Source organism: Buceros rhinoceros, unplaced genomic scaffold, assembly GCF_000710305.1.
Source record: "Buceros rhinoceros silvestris isolate BGI_N320 unplaced genomic scaffold, ASM71030v1 scaffold6495, whole genome shotgun sequence".
Classification (NCBI taxonomy): Eukaryota; Metazoa; Chordata; class Aves; order Bucerotiformes; family Bucerotidae; genus Buceros; species Buceros rhinoceros.
In genome coordinates, this window is record NW_010413531.1 from 139,606 (window position 1) to 159,887 (window position 20,282).

At 37.7% G+C, this 20,282-nt stretch overlaps 1 protein-coding gene across 1 annotated transcript in view; it reads right to left on the reverse strand.

Annotated features, from left to right (window-relative positions):
• The window catches only part of CPNE8 (copine VIII), an 87,987-nt gene that overhangs the window by 53,266 nt on the left and 14,439 nt on the right, over positions 1–20,282 (reverse strand). Inside the window, exons 4-6 of the mRNA XM_010136786.1 lie at positions 11,928–12,031; positions 8,966–9,005; positions 5,949–6,025 (exon numbers count right to left, since the gene is read on the reverse strand). Of these exons, the coding sequence (XP_010135088.1) occupies positions 5,949–6,025; positions 8,966–9,005; positions 11,928–12,031 (221 nt within the window). The remainder of the gene's footprint in view (positions 1–5,948; positions 6,026–8,965; positions 9,006–11,927; positions 12,032–20,282) is intronic.

A 20,282-nucleotide genomic window follows, 5' to 3' on the forward strand; every position in this document is an offset into this window, starting at 1 on the left:
ATATCTGAGCCCAGGTAACTGTGCCGTTATTCAGACATATTTGAACACAGTCTGGGTAGTGGCAGTACTTTGAAAAAAACCCAACAAACACTTCCTTTGGCATGAAAAGTCAAATAGATTTATCCAAAAGATTATTGTGTCAGATGCTATGTGAAAAATAAAACTCTGATCACCTCCTGAAGAGCCGGAGGCCTGAAGAAAACTGTTGATAAGCAAGTTCCATTTCTGACAAAATGGTCACCATACATGCTTGTCGTTTGATAGAGAACCTTGTGCCACCCTGCCTGCAGTTATAACATGTGACAGTCAATGTCTGCCTGTCTCAAACCGAGATTAGCACATGAAGACATTTATGCTAAAACATAAATAAGACACTTCATCTTATGAACCTGAAAGCCAAGGAATGCCCAAACCAAGAGACATGTGTCTGGAATTGTCACTCTGAAGGATAAGGGAAACTAGAGAGGCAATCCCAGGAAGATATTTGGGTGGGTATGTCATTAAAAATAAGGAATTCTTAATTGTCGAGTAGAGTAGACGTGAAAAGTACACACACAGTATATTCATATCTGAAAGCACTTGGGGTGAAGTTTGGCTTGATGTATCACCATGGTTCTCAAGGACATGTGTCTTATAAAAGAAGGATAATATTACCATGATGCCTGGAAAAAGAGGTAAAATGCTATGCTTAATTGAGATTAGCACAGAATTTCTTTACAGACCAAGAAGTTCTCGTTATTGAGGATCTAAAAACTCTAACAAATGACCTCTACAGTTTGTGATGCTATTAAGTATGAACTTTGTATGCTTGTCTTGAGACTACAAGCATGAAAAAAGTACTGGACCATTTGCAGACACTAAAGAGTTTGATCTCACAAATTCCGTTACACACCACTCATTAAGGAAAAGAAACCTTAAATGTGAAGTCAGCATGGTGGCAAAAACTTCATCCAAATAGAAAGGCCTTTAATTAGCAATAATGCCTTGAGAAAATAATTTTGAGCTGTATGAAAATACATTACTTGGAGATTGAGCATTACAGACCCGTCCTTCCAATTGACATGGAAATACTGGCTAATATTACCGTGAAGGTGAGCACTTAGGTGTTCCACCAGTTTAAATCCAGAATGCAGTGCCACTGCCCATCTGCTTTAGCTTTAAGGAACAGCTGATTTTGAGCTGCCTTGGAATTGGTTCTATAGCACTGAACTGACAATACAGAATTTATGTTCAGACAACAAATTTCTCAGCATAAGTGTCTCTGGTAAGGGCCACAGATCATGGTTTGTGGGGTAATAATGAGGCAATCCATATTGCATAACCACTGTCAATGCCAATTCTCAGCACTAGTTATCTGATTCTATATCTACTCAAGATTTAGAAAATGTGCCAATCTAAGTGTGAAGAGGGTGCAAACTGAATAAAGGAAGGTAAGATGTGAAGACCCTCATTTCAGTGGGTTCTACTGGTTTGAGAGCCCAGAACCTGTAGGTGTTCTACAGGGATCAGCTCTTTTTGAACAGTGTTTGAGGAGCAATAATTGGATAGTATTTGAGGGAGCAAATAATATGACTGTAGAGGAACCACACAGGAAATCATCATCAGATGAATGGTCCTCAATAATACCTGCATGTCTCTAGACAACATACAGTCTTGAGGAGTAATTATTGTCTCCTTCGAACAGATGATTCCACAATTGACACTACATTTGCAGCACCTAGAGAAACTTGAAAGGACACACTGAAGACTACTTGGGCTTCATCAAGGACTCAAAGGAGGACCTTTCCAGTGTTGGTGAAAAAGTCGGAGAGGGATGACAATTTATCTGGGAAATTCAAACTTGAGGGGTTAAACAGAGCCTCTTTGCAAGCTGAAACCACAATGAGGAAGAAGATGAAACATTCTTCAGATCATTCAAAAATTTACAGTTGTATCCCTGAATTTACAGAATAGCTCTCTGGCAGCCATAACCACAGATAAGAGGGCAGGACAAATACATAGGAAGTCCCAATTCCAGGGTTCAGATGTTTTTCTATCAATTATGTTCACAGCAAGACGACAGGAGAAAGAACTTCCCCAAATAGGCCAGCTGGCTCCAGTACAGCCTCATTAGCAGGAAATGGCACTCAGATGAGAATAACTAACACAGAGTGCTCATTAAGGTTTGCAATGGCTCTGCCTCCTCATTAAAGGGAATCCCTGTAGGAATTCACTTAGTATATCCAGAAAGAAGCATTGCTCAGAGTTATAAATGTGGCTTGCATCTTCTGTCTAGGAAAACAGAACATGCAAATACCCAATTCTGAATAATACCTGGGAAGGTGATGCTCTCTTGAGAGAAGAATTTCTAAGCTATGTCATTTCTCAAAGTAGGTACATCTGCACCGTCCAGAGGTAGAGCAGCGACTCTTTCACAGGCACCCCCTTGCCGTGGGGAAGGAGCTTGCGTGCCCTTATGAGGTTGAGAGCTGTGCTGGTGGTGGCATGTGCCTCCGGTGGGGTCTCCCAAGCCTGACAGGTCTCAACTGAAGGGTCAGACAAAGTGTGTCCACGGGCAGGATGGGTTCACTAGCCTTCGGGCAACCATCCTAGGAGAAGGACAACTCTAACCCCAAACTCAGGCAGATGGAGCTCGTTTAGCCTTGTAAGGCTCATCCATCTCAAAGAAGGATACTCTAACCAAACCTGTGACCTGAGGACTTCACTGTCACCGTCCAAGCTCACTAGGCCCTGGCGGATGAACCTCAGGTGTAAAGGGTGGAGCCAGTTCTGCGCACGCTGCGCCTCACCTAAAAAATCCACCACGCAGGCCTGAAGGGTGCACTCATCGCTTGCAGTGAGCGTGGGAAAAGCCCTTCCCAGATCTTTGTTCGCGAAGCCAAGCCATGACATCTGCAGCTCATCCTTTCATGCTAATACAACTGGGGAATCCTAGGCCAGTCTGAGCAAATCTTACACGTGGAGCTTGTCTTGAGAAAGCATTTAATGAATCCAGTAACTCAATAGGTAAAGAGTAAACATTACTGTTAAAATGTCAGATTCTTCATTCCACTTGCTTTGTATGACTAGATTTATTTCCATGAGAAATTATCCAGAGCAAATATTCACCTCTGTACCTGGCCAGACTGTAAAATGAAGTGCAACACACCAAAGTATGTTACTTATGACACTCCCAGGCACAGGAATAACAGACTAATGCACTACCATACTGGAAGCAAGAGTTTTCTGTATCAAACTGTGAATTCAAAGCCCTTAATAGTGTCAGAAACAGAGAGGAAGGTTCAGGAGACATTCTCACACCTGCCAAGACAAATACAATTAGGTTCATGCGTCAGAGGCATAATTCACTAGTGCTCATAAAATCAGTTGAACTACGAGTCATGACTGTTATGAAGGCGAACAAGAAGGATGTGCATGTATATCGTCACTTTTGTACTCACCATAAAGATTAGTTGCAAAGTATGTTTCAGCCTGCCTAACAGACCATTGCAGCAGTGACCCTCTAGGCTCGAGATGCTTTACCTTCATTTTGATGAAGGACAAGGCTATCCTTTCACGGAGACTATCCTTTCACGGAGACTATCCTTTCACGGAGACTATCCTTTCACGGAGACTATCCTTTCACGGCAGACTGTCTAAGGGAACTTTCCCTGGTGATAAACAGTCTGGCTTAAGGTTGGCCAGCTCATGGCAGCCATGGAGTCATGAATCTCATCAGGCTTTTGTAAATGTCGAAAGTAGATAGATCTGAAGTTTAATCTTCAAGACTTTCTAATTTCAATTTTGAAAGAATGTCAAATGAATGCCAGTCAGAGCATAGAATTCAAGCTTCTCAAGTAAGTATAAAAAGTGCTCCTTCAGTAGGGTAGCTGATTAGGAGAAAACCAGCACTGAGCATTCTCTTCTTTATACATCCATTGGCAGAGAACAGAAAAGGCAAAACGTTAATGAACTTCAGGAATAATGTGAAGAGAAAAAGCTCTCTGATATCAAGTGACAAATCATGAAGAACATTCAAGTTATGTGAATGTGGACTTGACTTTGTAAAGGGAATGGTAAATTCAAAGCAGTAATTATCCTTAGGAACAGAAGTCATGCAATATTGTCAATTAAGTTATTGTTATCAGAATCCTGAAATGCAGTGCTGTGGTTTAATGAATAAAAGGAGACAACAAATTATCTTCTAGACACCAAGAGAGTCCAGAGTGAACAGTCAGGCACAGCAACCTCAGATGCTTTCCCAAGTTTCTACTTGCATCAGAATTGAAAAAATTAAGAATTTTATTGGATTCAAATACTGAGAAGAGTTTTAGTATGTCAGCTCAGCACTGCAAAGTTCTTGGAAGAGAAAATGATAGCTATCATATTTAGGTCTCTTTGAAGCTGGCCACTGTTTTCACCAAGACGAAAAGTTTAGGGCCACCTCCATGGAACACCTCCACACTATTTGGTATAAACTAGAGAAATGCTTTTAAAAATTATTTATCAATGCCATTAAGTTTTTTACATAAACAAGAAAAGAAAAGTCTCTAATAAAATCTAGGGGAAAAGGCTAACATGGGTATACTTTGGACACTGATAACAAACTTCTGACTTCTGAGATTTTTCACAGGTATACTAAGCTACTACTTAAATAATGTTGAAGTTTACAGGTGCAAGATACGCACATGGAAAGGTAAGTATTGTACAAAACATATAAATCACTAAAGATATAAAAGGGTCAACCAAGTAAAAGAAATGGTTAATTACATGAGATACAGACATAGAAGAAAATGTATGGCTAGGAACATATTTCTTAAGAATTTTACATCAGATTAATACAGCATCATTAATATAATTCAATTAGGGAGTTTTCCTAACTTCCAAATTTCCTAGTATTTTCTTATATTTCCTAGTATTTGCAATTATACTAAAATAATATCTAAGTACATTCTGAATTTTGCAAATTGTCATAGTTCATCCAGATTCTGGTTCTTGTTATCTGAATACAAAGTCAGAATAGGTGCCATCTGTGGTGTTTTCACCAAGGATTGGCCCTGAATAATAGAATGTTTGCTAAGTCTGAAAACTTCATCTGCCCTTATAAAGAAATCAGTGATGAAGAAAATTAAAACCTTGGTGTATTACTAATTACAAATCCAGTAAAATGGGACAAGAAGAACACTCCATCAGAGTAATCAAATTCATAATCATTCACTGCATTGCAATGACTATTAAAAGAAACACCAAACCTTTCAAATCAAAAGAAATTACCATCACATGAAATGGCCATCTATACCTTTTAAATGTTTGCTTTTAATGTCATACATGAATTCGTAGCACACATTTAGATAAAAATTGTAAAATACTTTCAATTACTCAAACAAGAAGAGAAAATGAAGATTATTCAAATAATCTGTATTTTAAATATCTGTACATCCCTATGAAGAATGGTTTGCAAACATCAAAATCCTCTCTGTGACACAAAAATCCATTGATCATAAGAATTTTTTTAATAAATTTAGTAGGATAAAAAGAAAATCTTTGATACCCCAGACTGTCTCTTTGTTTGGGAATTGTATTACTGGGAACAATAGAAATACAAGCAGAATGTTTGGATTTGAAACAGTGAGGGTCTTCTTCCTTAATGCTTGAACAAAAGGCAATAAAGAATGATGATGCATTAATTTGAGAACTAGAAAGGAAAACATTTTTACGATTGTTAAACTATTTCTAATGCAAGATGTAATGAAGTTGAGAAAAATTTTGGATAATTCCTTTGCTAATTGTCCAAACTGAAACTTAAATTATCATAAAGAAGACTTCTATTGTACCTAACAATTTATTCTCTCTTAGAAGGCATGTCTGTCAATTCTGTGTATCAAGACACCTCACAGCAAAAAAACCCCACAACTCTCACCTCATGAAGCAGTATGTATTCATCCAACATTCAAGAATGACATACTCACACAATTGATTTTTCCAGTCTGCTTCCCTGTGATCCAACTATTTCTCCCAGTGTACAAAACATTTGTCCCAAAAAATCCTGAAAAGCAGTAACATAGAAACCTTGAATTCATATTTCATATTGCAACAAATTTGTTTTCCCCTTTATCTGGACTGTTCACTGTTGTAGAACACATTCTGCCGAACACCACATCTTAATAATATTTATGCTATAATCATAGAATGTGTCAGAATCACAGAATCATAGAACAGACTCACTATTACATATTTTACATAACACTGGGTTACATTTACATAAGTAATCGCTTACTTTTATATTTCCTTTTTCATCAACAAAAATGAAATTGAGATGGAAAAAAATGAAAAGCATTAGAAACGTGACTGTTTCTTCACATTCTTTTTAGATATTTCTCTTTCATGAAGAGATTCTACACCAATTTTTGGAAGTTAAATCACATTGGAAGAAATCCAAGCCTGGTCAGGATCTGTATGCGCATCCTGGATTGACAATTTTACACAAGCATTGCTTTAATGACAGACTTTATTTTCGTGGTTTAGAATTTAACTATATCACAAAAAAATCAGCTATTCTTAATGTTATATCTCCCTGTAACATAAGTACTATAAAAATATGAATGGATTTTCAAATTATCATATGTATGTTGAAAAGCTGCAGTCTCCTTGTCTTTCAAGCTAAAAGAGCTTGCTAGCTCTGTTCTTCCCAGCATCACTGGCAGTAGTAGTAACAGCAGCTTGTGGAGTTTGCTCACAAAGAGTAATGAGAATCAAGACGTAATTCCAATACAGGAAACCGTAACTTTGTGATACCGTGTACAGTGGAGAATATTTGTACAAGTAGTTTTGACTCTTCTCTTAGCCCAGGCCACTCATTCTCATCTCTGAGCTGTGTTAGTTATGGGCCTACATAAAGCAAATTGGATCTGAGAATTTTAAAAACATCAGGCATGACAAGTTCTAAAATAACCATTTTCTATACTGAAGCATCGTATTCTCCAATTCTCTCTTTTTTTTTTTTTTGGTGGAGTTTCTCTGATTAATTCCTATTAGTTCCACAGTCTGATACTACTAACAATTGTTCATTGTTGTTTTTTTCTTGAATCGAGAGTTACTATAAACTTAAAAGTCTACTTTCAGATAGCCAGTTTTATAAATATTATTACAGACAGCTAAAATGGCAGCACTGTCTAGTCTGGTTACTTCATACACCCGTTGTAAAACCTGGCTTCATTTGCTTCTCATTTTGCCAAAATTGAGTCATTGAAATTGAAATTCTTCAGAATGATTCTTTTTTCATCCCCCAAACCATTCAACTATTAAATGACGCTGCTCAGTATTTCCAAAGGAATGGATCAACAGCTGGTCTGAGAAACAGGGGAGATCTTATTCCACGAGGTGACTACACACGAGCAGTCTAGATATGCAAATACTACTGGCCTGACATTTTTCAGCAACACCAAACTCTCAGTGCATGGATAGGAGCAAAGCTCTGCTCACTTCCTTCCAACTCCCTGCCCAAATTAAGAGATGCAGGAAGATGGCAGCAAAAGGAATAATCCAGACCAACACAAAGCACTTGGGAAATGATGGAAATTAATTGCTGTGGTTAAGAAACATATTTCTAGCTACCAGCTTTCACAAGGTTCTCAGAGTCATCTTCTCCTTCATGTGCATAATATTATGTGCCGTATTTTGGATGTCTTCATCCCAGACACCAAGTCTACACCAACTTGTACAGATTTCTACTTAAAGAAAATGGAGGGAAATAGATATTTCTAATATTCATGTTAATGCCTAAAGAATAAAGTTTCCATCCACAACTGAAAAGTCCAGGAAATCATTCTGTTTAGAAAACAGGACCTAAGGAGTGTGAGTATGCCTAGCCTGTACGAATTAGAAAGTAACAAGCATATGTGTAATTCAAGATTTAATTGAATAGTCTTCAGAATAACTTTGGTATGTTTTACACTTGTTTTACCCTTCCCCATCCCAACCTCCATGCCCCCCGTGGGCTCAGCAAACCTTCAATTCCTTTCAATACCTATTCCAGTAATCAAACAATGAAAACTAGGCTATATATTTGCATATATCTTTCTTTGCACTTCTCTAGTGGTTAACTTATTTTGTGTCTTCTCTTTTTTTGTTAAAACTTACTTATGAAGTTTTTCTACAAAGAAGTATCCTAGTATCTGGTGCAGTGCTGCGTTTTGGATTTAGGATGAGTATAATATTGATACACACGGATGTTTCAGTTGTTGCTAACGAGTGTTTATATGTCAAGGACTTTTCAGCATCTCCTACCAGCAGAGAGTGAGGGGCACAAGCTGGGAGCAGACACAGCAAGAACAGGTGACCCAGACAAGTCAAAGCCATATGACATCATGCCCAGTATATAAACTGGTGGGAGTTGGCAAGGGGACACTCCGGCTCAGGGATTGGCTGAACATCTATCAGTGAATGGTGAGCAACTGTACTGTTCATCACTTGTTTTGTATATTCTATTCTTCTCCACCACCATCGCCTTCCTTTTGTGTCTTTTTAAACTCTCTTTATCTCAACCCATTAATTTTACCTCCCCCTCCCCAATTCTCTCTCGCATTCCACTGGGGATGAGGGAGTGACTGAGCATCTGTGTGGTGCTCAATTGCCTGCTGGGTTTAAACCACTTCAAGATGATGTGCATAAAAGGTTTCTACTAATATTAATTAGGACACGATCAAAACACGTTTACAAGTTTTAGGACCCAGAGAAGTATCAACAAAACACAGGATATCACATATCTGAAAAGCTATACCCGTGTGCTTAAAGATGCTTTATACAGGAGTAATGTCCCTTTAAAATTATATTCACAAGCATTATACATGTTATTTATTAACCACAGCACAATCACTGTATTTGTCTCTATGCATCTGGTATTACTTACAGTCAAAAGAAAATAAATATATTGAGGAAAGCATAAGCATTTCAGCACAAGAAATTATAATAGCAAGGAAAAACTTACGTGTTTTGATAGGTTAGGACTCTTTGAGTCAACATCATAGCTTAAAAAAAAAAAAACAAACAGGAGGTTGTATCAGAGTTGCCAGATGATCTGAGTTCAATGTAAAGAAACAAAAATCAAACAATTCTTTCACCTATTTCAATGCATGAAATTTACGCAAACAGATACATAGAATGGAATTCTCACCAGAAAAGAAGGCAAATTTAATCATCAGAGATTACGGTTCACTAGTTATTTGAAATTGAATAGTTTTCAACAAAGTGCAGGCTATTAAGAGAAATTATTCTGATATTCCTGTTTGAACAACGAAAGCTGCCAATAAAACGGAAGAAAAATTAAAAATTAATCTTAGAAAACAAACTAACCTGTGAATTATTTTCTTTGGTAATTTTTCAGTCATTTGATTAATTAGAATTAACTGACAATGAACTCAATGAACTAAATTGCTTTTAGCAAGACTTTGACTTATTGTTTTCTGCTTATCACAATCTTGTGCTTCCACTACCAAGTCAGATTTCAAAAATAATTACTCAGTGAATTCAAGGTAGATTTTAAAAAAAACAATATATGAAGTTCTTGGGGGATTACTAATCTCTACATTTCCATATAGCTTTGGGTTCAGAATCAACTTGTGTCCAGGTAATCCAGAACAGCAGCAGAAAGCAGACAGGTCCTTCTGATAAGTACAAAGTATTTACAGCTTTTAGTAAATAAACAAACAGAAGCCCATTCTCTAAGTACATGAAGAATCAGACAGGAGACTGTATTTTCCCTTCCAGGTCTAAGTGCCTTTCAGACAGCACTTTACCAGAAGTCCTTTACAGACTTTCCTTCCTTTGCCTAGACTGAGCTTAGCTTTCTCTTTCTTCATTCATTTCTTTTGCTCTTCTATTGCACTGCCTCATCCTCCCCATAACATATACACATCCTACAAGGAGCAGGTGGCAATCAGATCAAGATTCCTACACAGCCCCAGCTGTGTCTTTGTTTCAGCAATGCAGTATCTACACCTGGAGGAGAGTCCTTTATTTCACAGCGACTAGCTCTTACTTTAAGTTATTTTAAATAGCAGGCAAAAGTTATACTCAGTAGATTTAATGACGTTGAACCTAACTTCTAAAATAAAAAATAAAGTCTGCTCCATGGTTAAGGTGAAAGAATTTGTACCTAGCTGTCTAGAATAACCCTGTAATCTACCTTGGCATTGAGTATTTTCTTTCACTCCTTAAAATTGTTGAAGTCTAGATGGAAACAGCTAGCTGCTATCTGTGTATTGAACACAACGGAATTTTTTTCCTCACTCATCCCTCCAACACTTCTTGGTATCTCAGGAAGCATTCTGACATGCTATGAAAAGACATTTACAGCTAAAGAGAAACTAGACATGTTTGGGGTGTTTTTGTTTCCAGGCATATGAAATTATGCCATTCAAGAGCATTTCAGACACCCTGCTGGCAACTTAAAACATCATCAACAAAACTATACATGACTTCATTAACCTTGCTAACATATATCTACCAGGCATCACACATTTGCTTCCACTGCTATGCGAAAATTCATCATTAATGTGATCACTGTTCTATTTATTTTATGCCCTGCTTAATGTACAGACTGGTTTGCATTCCAGATACTCAGGTGGGAGGGAAGAGCCAAAATAATAATAAAAATCAAGAGACTGTCATAGTCGCTTTGAAGGAACTACCTGGATAAGTAAATGGCACACTGAAACTGAAGCATAGAAAATTTCAAAATGGCTTTTCCATGAACTTGCTAGGAGATTTTAGGCAAATTATGAATATCTGTCTGCATCTGCTTTGCTGTCTACAAGACAGAAATGCAATAAACGAAGATTCTTTATCAAGGCAAACTTGCAATGTAACTTTAAATTTGGAAGCAATAATACCATCATGTAGCACTACTATAGTCAAAACGTGAGTAGGATTTGTCACAATTCTATAAAGCATATCAGAAGACCTCAGTCTTTGGCATTAGAAAGTACAGAAGGCAGACTACACTGTATCTTTCTTGATATATTTATTTGGCAAGAACTTAACAGATGATGCTCCAAAATCTTCCTCAAGAACTAATAAACTAAAAGAAGTACACATGAAGGCAGAAATCCTAGGAACAAAAAATAAGACCTGACAGAATTCAAGCTAAAGTACATCTTGCAAAGGAAATGAAAAGAAATAGGAAAAGGGTTGTTCAACTACAAAGAACATGTAAAGAAAAATTGTGGCATACTATACTGCAAAACTGAGTGAATGGCTTTCCCTTAATTAAAATTCTCCCATAGGGCGCAGTTAGGAAGAATTGCTAATAAAAAAGAGGATGAGAATTAAAGAAACAAGACAAGTTTGATTATCACAAAGACTGAAATAATAAGAACGGGGTGAAATGTAACAGATGACATGCAAGGTGATCTGGTAACTGGACTCTCTATTTTCCAAAGAATAAAATGAAAATCATATTAATTACACCACTGGAATGAAATTAGTACATCTGAAACAAAGTCAAAAGCCATCTACTTCTAGAACAACTGCTTTCACTTTAATGTCTTAAAATTGAGTATACTTAGATGCATACTGGCCTTTATTTTAGTAAAGAAAATTTTAGCTCTGTGCTACCTGCATAGTATTTTATTTCTGGACAGTATGTCCATTCCTGGTTTATTGGCTATATTGCAAGAATGTTTTAACATTTTCACATCCTTAACTTTCTATTTTCTGAAAGTATTGATTGTGAGTATGGTTGTACTTTGACTGTTGATCTGCCAATTTCTTAAAACTCAGTCATTATTATGTTACACATTTATTTCTGAGGAAACAATGATAAATCAATTATATCTTTTAATGTACTTCATGTCAATAGATACTGTCCATTTTCAAGTTAATTTTGTGCTGGACAAAACTTAATATGTTTACAGAGGCTGCAATATTACAGTCAAAGACTGTTAACTTACAAATCAAATCGCAGATTCTCTCTTTCTTCAAAGAAGTAGTCCATTATAAATTTTCTTACAAAATCTGGATTTAAAGTATTATCAATTACTTCTGTTCTTCCAAACTGTAAAAGAAAAGTATAAGTTTAAGCCACATGGTATAACGAAGCATAATTAAGTAGACTGCCAATAACAGCAATATATGAGATATGACAGAGCCTGTAAAAAATTCCCTTAAACAGATGCCATAAAAGAAAATGACTCTGTTCACATGAATTGTTCAGTTATCTGTGCATGAAGACAGACTGGCAAAAGACCTTCTGTTTCAGTACAGAGTGCTGGCACACCCTGTGTCATATGATCTAAACTTTATAAACATCAGCTTTCAAAGCCAACCAGAATTTACAAAAAATTTGGAGAAGAAATTCAGTAACATAAAAATCCACTGTTTCCTCAAAAAAATGACAACAGCATGCGAAAAACTTGCTTTAAATGTTAGAGAACAGTTCTTCCCTTGGAAGTGCGTAAGTTTTGCATTATCTAGCTTCTATTTCTCATCGGTTCAGATCTCTCTTCACCTCTCTGAGCTTTCTGCAAAACGGCTTTTCTTAGTGTTTACAAGAAGGGCCTCAGCTCTCATCAAGCTGAAAATATTTTAATTTCAGAAAAAAACATCAACTTTTGATTGACTTCAGCTCCTATACATCACATATAAATGACTGATCATAAAACATCAATGTGATAATCTTGTTCTTGTTTCAAGATACCCAGAAAACAAATCAAGAAAGAATAAGTTATTTTTGAAATCAGCATTTAATTTTGACCTACGCGTTGAACATATCAAGACATATTTGAATATAGCCTCCTGAAAAGCTTTTTGACAGTCTACTGAAAGATGATTCTGTGATTAAGGAATCCTCAAAACTTCAATTTGGGAATGAAGACTTTTGGATCGCTCTTCACTGACAGGACTTAACTAAATCAATAAACACTGATAAAGGAAGAATAAACTTTCTTGTAACTGAAGGTTTTTGAGACGTATTTCCTAAAAATGTTTTCACAGCATGGACGTGAATCTAACCACTGTGACCTCCACAGAGCGCCTCAGCCTCCAACAGGAGCCTCCCTATCCCGGCCCCTGCATACTTAACACACACGTAGTATGAAAGGACAGCGCATACTCCACTGTCTCTTCCTCTCAAAACTACGCAATTTCCTTTCGTTGCTTGATTCTTATTAAATAAATGGTAAAGAACTCTGGCCACATTATTCGTGTGCTTTAAAGAAACTCTATTACTGCCAGCAACTCTTTTTTCTCCTTTGAATGACCATGCATGCACGCATTCAAGCTGCAGGGAACGGACTCCAAGCACCATTCATTCACACAGGTCAGCTGGAGGAGTGGGCCTTGAAGAGGACGACTGCTTTGCAAAAACTATCCACCCAAAGGTCTCGGGTACAATAAAATCTTTAACAAAAGTCAACACATCTTCAAGACACAGCTCTATAAAGTCTTAGGAAAAGGACCAATCCTCAGAAGTGAGACAGTGGTGATTTGTATCTTTACAGAGCGTGTTTGAAACCTGTTAGGTACCTTCACTTTTGCTATGCTGTGACATGTTCAATTAGGACAGATTTATTCAGAGATCTCCATATTCCAGCACTTCCTACAAAAGACAGATAAGTGAAACTATCTTCCCAATGAACCATCTCCAAATAAAAAGGCAAATAATATTTAACATATAGTGTCAATTAGAATACTTCTTTTCCAAGACTTAACATCATTTCTTATAACATTGGTAGAATGATTTCCTGTTCTTATTAGAACCTTGATATCCCCTGCAAGAAGACTTCCAAGTATGTCCTAAGGCACAAATTGGTTAGAAAGCAAGTTTACTCATTAGCAACCACTGCATTTCTTCAGCTCTCCTAAGCCAAAGCAATAGCTATGAAGGGGGTAAGCATTATACAGGTGCAGGCAGAAGAAATCTCCAGAAGCTCTCCAGAGTGATGAAGATACTGGATATCCAAAATAAAATCCCTCAAGAAAGGACTAGCACAGGATGCACATGATCCTGGAAACAGATCAGAACATGAACAGTTTGGTTCTTACTGTTTGTTTCGGATGAAAACAGTCTCTTGAGAAATGATTCAAAGTATTCTCTGAAATGTTGGGATAGAGTTGACAGGCAGAGTGCTGTAAAAACCACTCTCTTGAACCAGCACTGGTGACTACTATGGCCAAGTATTAATCAACGAGAAATTATATCAGTGGTAGAAAGTTGGCATTTCTACAGGAATAAGCATGGCTGGAGTACGTGACTGGACTAAAGAGCCTTTCTTTCCCCACTGAATAGCAATGTTCATATTTTATGTTAATTCGAAGTCTCTGATCAGTTTCCAGGTCAATTAAATCTCAATGTTTATAAACAAAATCTTCCCCTGTCAGCTGCATGCTTTATAACATTCAACAGTATTGGAGCCAGGAAAAACTGAAAGCTGGAATGGCTGATAAAACAAAATATGCAGCAATATCTAAGCATTTAATACTGTTTGAAGGTATGCACTGAAAATGAGAAGCCAGTAAACGGCAGTTCATCAGACCAGGAATGAGAAATTAAAACAATGGGGCATAAGGACCATCCATTTTGTGGTTCTGAACAGGAATATACCTCATCTGCGCATTTGTTTCTCCTCAAGTGTCCTATTTCTTCCATTTGCACTCTTATAGCAAACTGTCCAAATTCTCTCAAACAGTGAAATCAGCTGCATGAGAGGAGATTTACCCTTAGTACTGAAATCTGACTGACACTGAGGTATTCTAGAAGCAAAGGAGTCTGGCCCGTCAAAAAGAAGATCCAAGGATGACTGCATTGTAACTGGCAAAGCTACCAGAGGCTGAGCAAGTAAGAGAAGCACACCTATTAAGTTCTGGCAGTCTCTCATGCCACATCCAACAGAATCAGACACGCATGTACAAAGATACCCACGTATGTATCTCCCAGCCTGTGTAGATTCAAGTAGCAAATTGTCCTCTTAGAGTCCTTAATCACCAGGCATGAAAAGAGAAGTTACTGAAGTTCTTTAAACAAGCTTGAAGCAGATTAAGAGAATCTTCAGGCATGTGTGTCCTACACTTCTATATACACAGAAACAAAGAACACACAGAGCTGTAGCCTAAGAAAGTTTACTTTCTGCTGCCAAAGTCATCACCTAGACTGAAAGGCACAAACCCAAAATAACTGAGCTCAGAGGGTGACTTTTCAAAAGAGTCCTTTTAGGGGCACTAACACTTTGCTTGACAAACCTCTGGCTTGACACCTTCAGAAAGAGCTAATTTTCTGACAGTATGATTCTAGTAAACGCAGTTTGCACAACAGGAGGATATAGATGACTCTGGAAAAGCCATTCAGAGGAGAAGAAAATTAATGGTTAAGGAAAACAGACAAGAATCACAGAATACTGGAAGTTGGAAGGGACCTCAGGAGATTGTCCAGCTCCACCTTCCTGCTCAAAGCAGGATCAGGTAGAGTAGGTTGTCTAGTCAGGTTTTGAGCACATCTGAGGATAGAGACTTTAGAACCTTTCTGGGCAACTTGTTCCACTATAAGATCACTCTCACAGTAAAAAAGTCTTTTATCTTACGTTTAAACAGAATTTTCTGTATTTCAGTTTGCACTCAGTGACTCTTGTCCTTTCACTGGATACAGCTGAAAACAACCTGCCTCTGCCTTCTTTACCTGCCTCACATCAGGTATTTACAAGCAGGGATAAAGTGTAAGCCTTCTCTTCTCCAGCTGAACAATCCCAGCTCCCTCATGTGAGAGATGCTCTAGTCTAACACCTCAGTGGTCCTTTGCCGGATCCACTCTAGTATGTACATATCTTTTTCATACAGGGGAGCTTAGCACTGGACACAGCACTTCAGCTATGGCCTCACTGGTGCTGAGGGCAAAGATCACTTCCCCTGACCTGTTGGCCGTGCTGTCTCTCATGCAACACAGGATGTTGGGCTTGCACACTCAAAAATCCTCTCCATTTCACCGAGACAGAATGGGACTGGGAGCATGACAGCTTGTACAAGTGCCTGAAAGCACAAGACGCAGGCACATGGCTAGGTAAAGGAAAGCCCCGTATCCCTTTGTTCCTACATACCCTAAAATAATTGTGACTGGAGCAGGACACAGACACTGACCTCAGACAAAAACCCAGTTTGCTTATACAGCTTTGAGGACTCTCTCACAAAGCTCAGCAAAGACAAATTCAAAGTCCTGAAGTGGTACTGGGTGCAGAGGGTGCAGGGATGCAGGGGTACGAGCTGCACAGAAAAGGCCCTAGTGCAGCCAACGAGGGTTTAACAACACACTGGGTTGCACTAGGGTCACCATGGCCTGCAGATCAAAGGCAACAATTACTGCCCCTCTATTCAACACAGGTGAGGCTCCACCTGGAAAACTGGGTACAGTCTGGGGTTCTAAATACAACTGAACTAACAGACTGGAGGCTGTTCAGTTAAATGGACCCTAAAAAACACCCCCAAAATCAAAAACAAAACCAAAGAAACAATCAGCAAGCTGGAACAGTCACCTTCAGGAAAAGCCAATGGAGCTCATTTTATTCAGCTTGGAGAAGGTCTAGTTCCACTTCCATAAGGAAGAGCTATTTCAACTACCTAAACAGCGTTACAGAAGACAGTGCCACAGAAAGCACAACAAAGGGGCAAGATGCAATAGTCAAAAGTAGCAACAGAGGAGCTTAAGAAGGGATACAGGGAACTGCTCTTCCAGAACAAGAGATTAAGCACTAGAACGGGTTGCCCATGGTGCAGTTCTTGCCATTAGGGAACTTCAAACCTTAAATGGGAAAAGCCCTGAACAACCTGGCCTAATTTTTGAGATCGCTTTGCATGGATCAGGAGGATGAACCAGATGAGTAGGAGGCTGCATACCTATAGATCCACAGATCCATAATTATGCCATGATTATGTCATATTTCAGATCTAAGGTTTTTAAGTTTTATAGTTCCATTGGAAATAGAACTGTTTATGAATTCAAAGGAAAGGTTACTTCAAAAGGAAAAAAAAAGTTATGAAAAGGCAGCAAAATGTCAGGTTTAATTTTTTAAATCAGTAAAATATCATGAATTTATAAGCACTTTTCATCCCTTCATATCTGCATTTTTTTCAGTAAACAACAAGCACTAAATCTTTACATTATAACCATGTTACCCTTGGGAAATCTTTCAGACTCGATTTAAAAAGCATGACAGAAGTGTTTCAGTAGAAGAAGATAAACACGCATTATACTGAGGCTGGGTTTCGGTGCTACCTTTGTCTCTCACCAGTTACACCAAAATTTTTACAAAACTCAAGAAATTTAATTCAGTGGCACCACTAACTTCAAATTATTTTAATTTTTTTTTAATGGAGGCTTCAGGTTTACTATCTTTTTACTTTTTTTCTAAGGGCTACATAAACGATTCCTTCATATGAAACTCATATAACTAGTTACTTAACTGAGAGATTACTAATAAAATTAATCTTATAGATGACTTTAAAATGCCAGCCTCTAAAAATCACCAGTGTACACTTTTCAGCTAAACAAAGAATTGTCTTTTTTAATCTGTTTTCCCAATTACCTATAGTCATTTTTAAGCAGAACAGGTTATTTCTACAATCCAGCCACTTAGGACTAATAACCTGAGTTCTCCACACAGACTAGTTTTCCCAGTAACAGTTGCATAAAACTAAAATCTTAACATGGCCACCAAGCAAATACCTATAGAAATGTCATTCAGAAGAAATGTCAACAGAATAATTTTAACTGTTTCTGGATTTCCTGAGCTGGACAGTCTCTGTTACCTCATAATCCAAGCTCTCCTAAGAGAAGGGGATTTTAAAAATTCTTTTAGGCATTTGAGTTTTTATAGCATCTCAATCTAGCCATCCAGCTATGAGGTTAAAGGAAAATCATAACCTTCATTTTAACATCAGAGTTACAAAAGATTAGCCAGTTGAGCAAGTCCAATAACAAAGATCCAAAGCAACCACTGTAACTATGAAGGTCTAACCCAATCATATGCTAACCACGTTCTATACGAATTCTCTGAATCAATTCTTGATTCAACTTCATGTCCACAAGTGAACTTGACTCTTTTCTTGTTTAGTTTTTTTGTTTAATTTGTGGTGTTTTCAGTGTTTTGCGACAATTGCAATGAAGTTGTTCCAATAATTAATCACTCCCATCCTAAAAAATAAGTTCTTGTTTCTCGTCTGATTTTTATTCAATTCCTTTTCTTTTTGTATCTTGCTATACCTTTGTTAGAGAGAAATGTTATCCATTATGAAGTTTATGTTCTCAGTGTTGATATTTGTAGCTGATTACAATTAACTGTAATTCATTCTTTTATTAGGAAAATAAATGGAGCTTAAGCTTTTCAGTGTAGCACAGGTTATTTAATCTTTTAGTAATTCATTACTTTTATCTACATTTAAACATCTTTCTTGAAGTGTGAACAGTCAGAACTCAGTATTCTGTTACAATTCTTGGAAACTAAAGAACTAAAAAATGGTTTAAACTACCACTAGGTTCTTGGCTGTGATCTAAACTGCTTTTGAAAATTTGTTAGGAAGCTCCAGGTAACACACTCCATTGGAATCTCACTGCACGAAATGGTATATGAAGACACAACAAAGGATAATCCTCTTTTCAGAATTTGTAATCTAGCTTCACTACATGTGAACAGAACAAATAAGAAACTTTAATTGTGGAGAAAGAAATTCAGAACCAATAAAATGAGCCCATTATAATACTGATTAATAGCGTTAAATAATCATAATTACAAAGACTACAAGGAAACAAACAAAAAATTCACAACTGCCAACCCCACTCTAGAAAAACCAGAGTCATAAAATGTTCTGCAGTGTGTTTGTCCCAAACAAAGAATAATGTTTTGAATGCATAAACTCATCCTAATTATCAGAAAACCCACAACATTCATCAGACATGCAGGGAGGCACTCATATGAAATCTGTATACTGCGTGTACACGTACAGTGACTTCTATGTAACCCTTTTTAACTGATGGGATATAAAACTGGTATTTTATTTTATCTGATAAGTATGTGAAAACCAGAAAGGAAGCCTTTTTTGTTGTTGTTTTGGTGCTTTGGCCTTCTTCCATTAACTGCTTCTTTTGGAAGAAAACATGACTTCCTTGAAAATATAATGTTCTATTATTCCAACTGTCTTAATTGCCTGAAACAGTTGATTCATTCGAGAAATCTGCCACAGCAAGCTTTCCAGTGAACTGAGTATCAAGCAACAGCAAAATTGATTCTTTCTTCACAAATGGGACAGTATAGGCTTCTTCCATACACTCCATTCTTTGCTTCCTTGTACTGCAACTTTTTTTTAAAAATCTGCTACAAACTACATCCTATTTATGCCATGTCCCTCTGATAAAGAAGGTACAAGCTACCGTCATAAAGAAACTTCACAGATACTCTAAAAAATCCAAAATCTAACTCCCAATAAACACCGATTATAAAATGTCTAGCCTTTGACACTTTCATTAAGACAGCCTTTGAAATCTACAAAGGAGACTCAAACACGTCTTATTTTCATTCAAATGGTAATAAAATTGGTAGATGCAACAGCAAAATGCTTAACTACTAGACACAAGAGTAAGTGTCTACTTTGAACAAAATCAAGTCAGATTATCATAGAATCATTTAGGTCGGAAAAGATCTTTTAGATCAAGTCCAACTGTAAATCCACACTGCCAAGTCCATCAGTAAATTATTTGCCTCAGCACCACATCACCACACTCTTTAAATACCTCCAGGGATGGGGACTCCACCACTTCCCTGGGCAGCTTGTTCCAATGCTTCACAACCCTCTCTGTAAAGATTTTTAAATATCCAGCCTAAACCTCCTCTGGAACAACTTGAGGCTATTTCCTCTTGTCCTGTCACTCATTACATGGGAGACTGACACCCACCTCACTACAACCTCCTTTCAGGTAGTTGCAGAGGTGGTAAGGTCTCCCCTCAGCCTCATTTTTTCCAGCCTAAACAACCCCAGTTCCCTCAGTCACTCCTCGTAAGACTTGTGCTCTAGACCCTTCACCAGCTTTGTCGCCCTTCTCTGGACACATTCCAGCACCTCAATGTCCTTCTTATAGTGAGGGGCCCAAAACTGGACACAGGATTCAAGGTGTGGCCTCACCAGCGTCAAGTACAGGGGGACAATCACTGCCCTGCTCCTGCTGGCCACGTTATTTCTGATACAAGCCAGGATGCTGTTGGCCTTCTTGGCCACCTGGGCACACTGCTGGCTCATATTCAGCCAGATGTTGACCAACACCCCCCAGGTCC